Below are 10,614 nucleotides of genomic sequence, written 5' to 3' on the forward strand. Positions count from 1 at the left end.
ACACGAGCGGGAAACTGGAAAACTGCTTCTTCAAGGATATGACATAGGACTTAAAATGCACTTGAAGAAACGGTTAAGTAGACTTCCATTTTAAGGACAATAGACAAGACCTTCTAAATCTAATGCCTGAATTATGAAACCCATACAGAGAGATAATAAATAGTTACCAATATTAAATTGAAAGTATAAGTGCGCAGATGTTCATGTTATTATTTAAATTTGTTTTTTTGTGTTCATTATTTATATTGTTTGTTTAATAATCTCCATCTATATAATGCTTTCTAGCAAAGAAATTCTGCAATAGTTTACACCTTGCACCAAGAACTTTGCACCTTGCACAGTAAAATGCCCACCACTTCCAGAAACTTTCGTCATTACTCAACTCAAATCAATAACACGATCAAACACTATATTAGGTGCCCACTTAACCAAATCAGAGAAGACTTGTCAGGCAATCCGCAATTCTATCTCAATCGTGATGTTGAGTTAACATTAAAAACAGATAAAATGATATACCAGACTAAAACACTACTGAAGCGATGCTCATTGTAGGGATGGCAATTGGATAAGGTAAAACTAGACCCTTACTCATACCCTACTTTTTAAATGCAGACCCACATCCTACCCATACTCATAGACGTAAAAAATTTTAGGACCCTTACCCATACCCGTAGGGGGTCCGCTAGAATATGAGTAGGGTCTAGGGTCCAAAATGGATCCAATACAAAAAGATTCCCGCTTGTATTTCACATGTATGTAAAATTGTTCAGCACAATTCAACATATAAATTTGACAATTAGCACACAAAACATCATATTACATAGGAATACATAGTGTTTTTCCACATCTTAAAAGTCTCAACATCCAAATATGAGTAAAGAAAATAGTTTAAAGCGAGAAAGATACTGCTCAGATGAGATTGTGAGTTTTTTATATTTGTCATATATAAAATATATATTTATTTTAAATTAAAAAATATATATTTTAGTTTGGACAGGTTTATGGGAAATTACGGATAAGGTCGTGGACCCTTACCCTACCCCTACGCGATAGTATTAAGACTCATATCCTACCCTTTTAGATAGGGTTCAAAAAATTAAGACCCACACCCTTCAATTCGATTGGGGTCTAGGGTCCAATTAGGAACCTAGACCCATTGCCATCTCTACTGAGTTAGATGTAATTTAATCCTTCAATCAGGGCAACGAAGCCTAAGAAAATAAACTTGATCCTTTTATCAAAAATACAAATAAGAAAGTATTGGCATCACAAAAATTTGCTAATCCCTACAACCAAAATGCCACTCAAAACCAATCTTTCAGAACAAAATTGATTCATACCATAAGACTACTGCTAGTATCAACTGAAGTTCTTGGGCCACTTTCGAGCACTTGAAAAACATAATTAACATAACAGAAATTTTAAGTGACAAAAGGATGTTCACGACACCAACACATAGCTAGGCACATACTCTTTATGGCAACAAAATTACTCCAGTGTTTGTTTAGTCTCCCTTTCTCCTAAAGGAACAACCCTCGGTAAGTCTGGCACGACCTCCTGTGGGCTGGCATAAAACTGTTTGGCAATTCCCACACACCACAACAGTCTGGGAATGGCTAAAGACGGTGGTACTGCACACAGAATCAAGCACATAAATCAGAAACAGTAAAATCAGCTTGTCAACTTCAGGTAAAACAATGACAGGCCAAGAAAGCATCGAAACTAAGAATCAGAAACTTTTACAATTGGAGTAGTTCAACATATCAATGCTATGTTACTCCGACACGGATACGGGTGTCGTATCCAAGTAGGGATCGGAGGATCCGACACCCTACTCCAAAAATTAGGCCGACACTCCGACACGGTCAATAGAGTGTCTTGACCAATATTCTAGACACGTTAATGATTGAAAGTGTCGGAAAAAATTTCCCGACACTTTATTTTAATAAAAATAAAATCAATTCTAATATTTTAGAAAATAATTTTTTAAAAGAAAGTAATTTTTTTAAAGAAAAAGAACTAAAACAATACCAAACATTTAAACCCACGTCTCTTCCCTTAAAAAAAAAAACTCCTTTGTGACTTATTTTATTAAAGCCACTTGGGCCATCAAATAAGGTGCCATACAAAGTTTATTAAGATATATAAAAGGAGAATATATGTGGCACACAGGCCCATAACAAATATCTCCCACGTCCTTTTACTTATTCAACAGAAGAAAAAAAAGCCACGCCTCTTAATCTCCCAAGCAAAAGCCACGCTGCTCTCTCTCGCCGGCAGTGGCTACCTTGGTCTCCGGCGGTGCTCTCACTTCATCTCTTCTCACACACACCACTTTGTGCGCCTAAATCTCCTGAGCAAAACCCCCAACAAAGTATGTAAAGATTTCGTGTAATTCGACCTCAATTTGCAGATCTAGGGTTTACCTTGTAAACCCTAAATTTCAAATTTTGAAGAGAATTTCAACAAAGTAGGTAATTTTTCACCCTTTTCTCTGCGTTTTTCTTCTTACTATTGTCAAATGAGTGTCGGTAGGCGACACTTTTCCGATACGGGTATCGACGCCCATTTCCAGGCGTGTCGCGCGTCGTGTCGCGCGTCGCGTCGAGTCGACACGCGACACGCGAGGTTGAATAGGGTGTCGGAGTAACGTAGTATCAATGTGCCGAACAAATGTAGAGAGAAGCAATGTATAAATAGTCATCTTATACCAGGTAGTCATGTCGAACAAAAAGATCTACCACATCATGAAATGAGCTTCCGTCCAAACATATTACTCCATCAGTCTTAAGAGTTAGTTACATCTACTTTTGGATGAAAGAAATAATTGACACAATTCTAAGATTGAAAAGTGGATTATGAATGGAATTCCAAACATGCAACCGCTATATTGGAGTGGTGGTAGAGGAGGATCCAAAAGAGAAAACTATAATGAAAGATACTGTAGTCAAGAGTGAAATTATGATGCATCAATCTTTAGAATGAATGTCAAAAAAGGTGTAATTCCTGAATACCAAAACTCCAAGGAGATTAATGCACATAAACTAGAGTTCAGCAAATCAGGTAGGCATATTGAATCCAGGTAATTAAAAGTCATAATCAAGATAATCACCCATCAAATAGTATCAATCACAAAACCAACAACAGTTACATTTCTCAATCCTCGTGATAAGATAACACCACTTTGCCAAGACCATTCAATTGTTAAACTAAACGCACGTTCTCACAAAAAAAAAAACACAGCGAGAACAGATGAGAACAAATCCTATTTTTGCAAAGGCAACATTCCATAAAAGTATACATGACTTTCCTCTCAATAGAAGTATATTTATGCATCCAAATGAACTTGTCTACAAAATCATAAAATTTAGCAAAGATTACACTTTTTCTTCAACCAGTTCTTGGAGAACTCAAAAACAGAAAATTAGCAACCGACGATAACAAAGTACAACCATTTAACATTCGCAAAAGATCAAGAACTGGTCTGAAGCCAATAATAATCTCATACACAAACAGAATTACAATAATAAAAAACAGAGAGCATTGAACTTCAAACCTCGAATGTATTGGCAAGCATAATTCACATCCACAACTAATCATAATTCAAAGTACCCTAATAAGTTCCTTTAACAACAAAGTAATAAGTGTACATATTCAAACATCGCAATCGCAAAAAAAAAACATCAACTTGCATACATTAAAGCATAGAAATCAGAATTCAAACAAACTAAATCAATCACAAAAACAAAAAGATACAAAATTTGAAATTAAGATTTAAGACTTACATATTGAAGCATCCCTGGCATTTAACATCCTACAAAATAAACAAAAATAACAAAGAATTAGCACAAAAAGATCAGATAATAACGAAAATCTAATTAAAAAATAGAAAAAAAACACACAAAAAAAAAAAGAATTTAACTTATACCATGAAGAAAGAGTTTGGAGATTGCACAAGACGCTTAAGTTTGTGCTTCTTCTTCTCAAGCTCAGCCGGTGGGTTCAACAAGTCGATATCATTTTGCAAAACCTAATCAAAATTTACAATCCATCAGAAAATCCATCGGAAAATTTAGTGAAGCATAAATCGGAAACCCTATATTATTCGAAAGCACTGAATCAATCGGGAAATTTAAAATTAGTGATGTAATGAAGAGAAAAATAAACTAACCATCTTCGGTGAGAGAAAGAGTCGCTGAAAGAGAGAAGAGACGACGGAGAGGGAAAGGGAGGCGCAAGAGAGGAGGGTTTGTGAAGGTTTACGAGAGCTAAGGGTCTCTTTAGTTGATCTTATTTTTTTTATCTGATTTTATTTTTTTTATCTGATCTTATTTTATTTTTTGATCTGATGTGACTAATCAATTTGGTATATTTTAATTTAAACTTATCTGTTTTGATTTGAATTTAATTTTTATAAGATATACTATTACTATTCTCTCTGTCCCATAATACTCTTGTCACTTATCAAATCACGTAGTTTTAAATGATAAGTTGTTGTTGTTTGGTTATCAATTGTTATTTTATTAAAAAGTATATGTGATAGAAGTTAGTAGTTACTAAAAGTAGTATTATTTTATTTTAAGGTGAGAGAATGTGGTCATGGTTAAAGTTGGTAGGTAAGAAGAGTGAAATTATTTTATTTGGGGAAGAGAGAGTGAGTACCAGTAGTTAAAAGGCCGCATGATTGAAATAATAGTGGGTCATATCCCGAAATAGAAGCACAAAGAGTATTCTGGGATAGATAAAAAAGGAAAGTGTGAAGAGTATTCTGGGATGGCGGAAGTAATATTTATTACGGTTTTTCCACCAGGTACCCCTAAGGTTACACGAAATGCACGAGGTACCCTCGTTTTGGAAATGCACCTGATGCCCTTGTCATTTGCATAAAATGCACCAAATACCATTAATGAGTAACGGTGTTAAGTTTTCGTTAACTTTATTTACCATTTTGCCATTATTAACCCTAACCCTAATCCTAAACCCCTAACCCTAACCCTTAAACCCTAAACCCTTAAACCCTTGAACCCCTAACCCTAACCCTATCCCTAAAACCTAAATACTAATCTTAACCCCCCTAACATTCCCCTACCACCCCAACAACCCCCTCCTCCCCCACCACCGCCAGTAGCCCACCCTCCCGTAGCTCCCCCACCTTCCTGCAGCCCCCACACCCCCGTCGACACTCCCGCAGCTCCCACCACCCTCGTCGAATCCCCCCACTCGTATTGAATCCCCTTTCCCATTCACAGTACTCACAACCCAGTTCACGAATTTGAGTATTAGAGATATCCATGAATCTCGGAAAATGGGTGTGTAGAGGTGTAATTCAGGTCCATGAAAGTTGGAAGAAAAAATTGAAATTTTGGGGGTTTTTTTTCTTCGATTTTGATGACTCGTGAATTAAGATTGTTGGGTAATTCAAAATTAGGGGTTTAGGGAAGAGAAAGAAAAAGAATTGAACATTTATAGAAGGAAATGCCATGGGAGTGGAGAGAAATCAAAGAGCGGAATTGGGGGGCCAGAATTCAAGAGGGGGGATTCGACAGGGTGGGGGAGGGATGGGGGATTCGACAAGGGTGGAGGAGAGCTGTGGAGGGTCGACGATGGGCTGTAGGGGTTAGGGGAGGGAGTTGTTAGGGTTGGTGGAGTGGGGGTGGGGTTATCGACGGGGGCGGAGGGGAGGGGGATGGGGGATGCTGCGAGGATGGGGGAATTGGAGGGGAGGTGGTTGGGTGGTGGAGTTAGAGTTTGAAGTTAAGGGGTTAAGGTTAGGTCAAGGTTTGAAGTTAGGGGATTAGTATTAGGGTAGGGTTAGAAGTTAGGGTTTAGTTAGTTAATTAGGGCTAATTAGGATTTAATTAGGATTAGAGGGGTTAATTAACCTTAAAAGCTAAAAGAAGCTTAACACCGTTAGCCATTAAGGATATTTGGTGTATTTTATGCAAATTACATGGACATCTGGTGCATTTCCGAAACAACGAGGGTACCTGGTGCGCTTCTTGAAACCTAAGGGGTACTTGGTGAAAAAAACCGTATTTATTACTTTGTATATCATTACTAATATTACTATTACTACTATTACAATTACTAATAACAATACAAATAACACAAACATTTATATAAGATAGGCCACACCTTGAACAAAATGGTGTGGCCAGCTAATAAAAAGGCCCAAGCGTGAATCCATTTTAAGATATGTTACTTTTTGTAACAGGGTTACTTTTGTTGAATTGTTTTCACAGGGGTTACTTTTGTTGAATCTAGTTTTTTTTCTAATAGTAAGGGGTTGCTTTTACTGAAACTAGGGGTTACTTTTTCAAATGCTAAGGGATTATTTAACAGAAATATGAATTAATTTTTGTAATGCTAAGGAAATATTTTTACTGAAAATATTGGTTACGTTTTGGAATTATAAGGGGTTACTTCTACTATAACTAGAAGTTACTTTTTGTAATTACTAGCTTTTTCTGCACGCTATGCTTGTAGTGATATTTTAGACATAATTATTACTCAGTAATAAATAAAATAAAAAATAAAATTACTAGCTTTTTCTGCACGCTATGCTTGTAGTGATATTTTAGACATAATTATTACTCAGTAATAAATAAAATAAAAAATAAAATTATGAAAGTACGTATCTAAGTTCACCTCCATTTGGTGAGTAAGAAGTATTTATATACTTACAAATAGTATCTTCAAACATTTTAAAAATAAGTATACACTGGTAGAAAAAGGCTGATTTGCGTCGGACCCTGGACCCCTATTTGCATCGGACCTGGTCCGACGGCACAGGTCTCGACGCAGATGACCTAAAACTGATACGTGTTGTATGCGGAAACGACGCATATTGTTAAGCTATTTGCGTCGCACGTTGTATACGGTGCAACGCAGATGAACACAACATCCCACCAAGTCAGACCCATTTGCAAGCCTCATTTGCGTCGCACATAGCTCATGGTGCAACGCAAATCATCCATCTGCGTCGCACAAACATCAACATGCGATGCAGATGAACACAACAACCAGCAAGTCAGAACCATTTGCGTCGCACTTTGTCTTACATCCGACGCAAATGGGGTAATTTTTGTTAAAAAAAAAAAAATTCACGTAAACGTCTGAATGGAAGGCAGAAGAATAAAGCATAACAGTGGTGAAAAAAAAATGGCTTTACACCGTGAATTTAAAATAACATCTATAAAAGTCTAAAAATCATAAAAACATATGAATATTATTTTCAGGTCCAAAATAAAGAAATAAATGTATTGTATAAAAACATCAAATTAAACTAATTAAATTATAAATTAGTTTTTACACCTGATAAGTAATTAGTGTTGAAGTTTGAATCTTTACATATCATAAAGTAAAATATGTATGACAAATTTGGATGAAGATAAAAATCATTAGTAATAATTAATAAATGAAATAAAAGAAGCCTCAAAAAAAATGAAAAAAAGAAAAGAAAGAAATGTCAAATGGGTACTTCATTACAGAGAAGGAAAGACAAACAAAACATCACCATCACATGTTAGTATGGACAACAGTGAGTCCCCGCTCCCCCTCCCCATTTCCTACTTCTGCTTTTTTAAGAAATGTTAGTAGCTCTGAGTCATATAATATAAATATATAATATTTTGGGTTTTTTTATTGGGCTAGATAAAATACTAAAGGTGTACTATATTTTTTTCCCCAAAATCTTTTAGGGACCAGGCCCAGTTAGGCCCCTTAAAAGATCCGCCCCTGAAAGGAGTCAGTGGCGGATCTTGAAACTTTTGTTACTAGTGGCCAAAAAAATTTAAAATAACATCTATAAAAGTCTAAAAATTATAAAAACATATGAATATTATTTCCAGGTCCAAAATAAAGAAATAAATGTATTGTATAAAAACATCAAAGTAAACTAATTAAATTTTAAATTAGTTTTATTTTTACACCTGATAAGTAATTAGTGTTGAAGTTTAAATCTTTACATATCATAAAGTAAAATATGTATGACAAATTTGGATAAAGATAAAAATCATTAGTAATAATTAATAAATGAAATAAAAAAAGCCTCAAAAAAATGAAATAAAAAATGAAAATAAAGAAATGCTAAATGGGTACTTCATTACATAGGAGAGGAAAGTAAAAAACAAAACATCACCATCACATGTCAGTATGGACAACAGTGGGTTCCCTTCCCCCTCCCCATTTCCTACTTATGCTTCTTTAAGAAATGTTAGTAGCTGTGAGCCATATAATATAATATTTTTGGCTTTTTTTATTGGGCTAGATAAAATACTAATTGTATTATATTTTTTTCCATAAAATCTTTTAGGGCCCAGGCCCAGTCCTGCTCCTTAAAAGATCCGCCCCTGAAAGGAGTCAGTGGCGTATCTTGGAACTTTTGTTACTAGGGGCTAAAAAAATTTAAAATAACATCTATAAAAGTCTTAAAATTATAAAAACATATGAATATATTTCCAGGTCCAAAATATAGAAATAAATCTATTGTATAAAAACATCGAAATAAACTAATTAAACTATAAATTAGTTTTTACACCTGATAAGTAATTAGTGTTAAAGTTTGAATCTTTACATATCATAAAGTAAAATATATATGACAAATTTGGATAAAGATAAAAATCATTAGTAATAATTAATAAATGAAAGAAAAAAGCCTCAAAAAAAAAAAAAGAAAAAAAATGAAAAGAAAGGAATGCGAAATGGATACTTCATTACAGAGGAGAAGGAAAGTAAAAACAAAACATCACCATCACATGTCAGTATGGACAACAGTGGGTCCCTACTCCCCCTCCCCATTTCCTACTTCTGGTTGTTTAAGAAATGTTAGTAGTTGTGAGTCATATATATAATATAATATTTTGGGCTTTTTTTATTGGGCTAGATAAAATACTAAAGTTGTACTATATTTTCCCCTCCAAAATATTTTAAGGGCCAGACCCAGTCCTACCCCTTAAGAGATCCGCCCCTGAAAGGAGTAATTTGCTCCAAAAATTCCTGCACGACTCTTAAAGTATGTTCAATGGTTAGACCCTTCAAGGGGTCTATCAAATACTCCCTCCGTTTCCTAAAGATCTTCCTTGTTAGTGTTCCTACATATACCAAGAAGGATCCATTTGTGTGGGGAGGGTAAAGTAGGAGAGAGAAAGGGGTTAAGATAAATAAACTATAAAAAGGGTTTAAAGTAGAAGAGAGAAAGGGAGTAAAATTGAATTAATAATGTAATGGTGAACCATACGATAGAGACATGAGAGGATAAAAGAGGAAAAAAAGTTCCAAATACGGAATAAAGTAAAAGGGGGAAGATCTTTTGAAAACACACTTAAACGGAAAGAGGGAAGATCTTTAGAAAACGGAGGGAGTACTATATTAATTTCTCTCTCTTCCACATCACTCATATCCAAACTACTCAAAAACCTCTATTTTGGGATCATCAAGTTCTCTCTCCTACGATTTACCATAACCCACTATATTTTCACTCTCCTTATTGATTTGATTCATCCTAATTCTTCACATATTTATCAATTTGAAGTAATTAAAGTACACTAATGATGAATTGTTATAATTTTTTAATTTGTATTATAACTAATTATGGATATTGTGGAAAGTTTTGTGAGCTGGGTTGAACATAATTATGGAGATCGATTTGAGAATTACAAAAAGACTGCAAATTTTGATTATATTGGATTGTGGGGGTGTTTTTCCTCCCATTTTTTGAATCCATATCTTATACAAATGTTTAATAAAAAAGAGGTGCTTGAAAAATGAATGAAAATACCTCAATATTGGGCTCTATTTATAGAGAAGAGAAAAATAGAGTTGTTAGTAAAGTTTTTTATTTAACTTTTTAATTATAAAATATGACCGTTATTTTAAAAAAAAAGGTCAAAAAAGCCTGAACAATTTCTTCACAATCTTAACGGTTCACCAAAATCAATAACGAATCATTAGATCCAAAGACACAATTTTCATGAATCAATAATGCGTTGCCACTTGTCACACCCAAGTGATACTTTTCAGAAATAATGGTAAATGGTTCATGTACATGAACTGGGAAAACACATCTCTCCTTCCTGTTTTTCTTTACTCTTCATTGTTTATTAGTCTTTTAACCCTCTTTCTCCTCATGAACTGTCAAGAGACCAATCGTTGGTAACACTCTTATCTTTCATCCCTAAGGGATTGTTTATTATTAGTTCGTAACAAATCTTACTTTAGACAATACATAGAAGTTGGAGTACATCATTTGTACGAAGATAATAAAGGGTAGGAGTACCTAGTAGTACTTAGGCTAGTGGTAAGGAGACCACCCTTCCAACTTTAAGGTTGGGGGTTCAATCCTCACTAGAGGCACTTTGAGGGTAGGGATTCTACTTACTCCTCCCCCTTACTCTCAAGTGCCTGGCCCATTAAAACTCGAGCGGGGTCCGGACCACTTCTTCTTATCAAAAATAAAAATAAAAAAGGGTAGGAGTGACCATTTTAAAAGTAATAATATTTAACATGTTTTTCAACACATAATACTTAACAACATTAGTAATACCTTAGAGGCGAAATTTTCTTATGAGTTCTTATGAGAAATGCAGTTTTAGATTTATGTCACATTTAAAAAAT

General features: G+C 34.7%; 1 protein-coding gene across 1 annotated transcript; it reads right to left on the reverse strand.

The window, feature by feature from the left end:
• Window positions 1-1,212: 1,212 nt before the first annotated feature.
• LOC104908529 (40S ribosomal protein S27-2) lies at window positions 1,213-4,328 on the reverse strand. Its single transcript, XM_010697642.4, has 4 exons — window positions 4,172-4,328; window positions 3,929-4,030; window positions 3,786-3,814; window positions 1,213-1,631 (listed from the first exon to the last, which is right to left on the reverse strand). Exons 1-4 carry the CDS (start codon window positions 4,172-4,174, stop codon window positions 1,505-1,507), a joined length of 261 nt encoding a protein of 86 aa, XP_010695944.1. The 5' UTR covers window positions 4,175-4,328; the 3' UTR covers window positions 1,213-1,504.
• Between the last annotated feature and the right edge of the window lie 6,286 nt (window positions 4,329-10,614).

This window comes from Beta vulgaris, chromosome 6, assembly GCF_026745355.1.
Source record: "Beta vulgaris subsp. vulgaris cultivar EL10 chromosome 6, EL10.2, whole genome shotgun sequence".
NCBI classification, from domain to species: Eukaryota; Viridiplantae; Streptophyta; class Magnoliopsida; order Caryophyllales; family Amaranthaceae; genus Beta; species Beta vulgaris.

What these genes read in the sequence shown, in the direction of transcription:
- LOC104908529 (XM_010697642.4), bottom strand. An exon ending in CTCCAAACTCTTTCTTCATG is followed by an intron (nt 3,815 to 3,928) that starts GTATAAGTTAAA and finishes TTTATTTTGTAG; the next exon opens with GATGTTAAATGCCAGGGATG. An exon ending in TGCCAGGGATGCTTCAATAT is followed by an intron (nt 1,632 to 3,785) that starts GTAAGTCTTAAA and finishes TTCTGTGTGCAG; the next exon opens with TACCACCGTCTTTAGCCATT.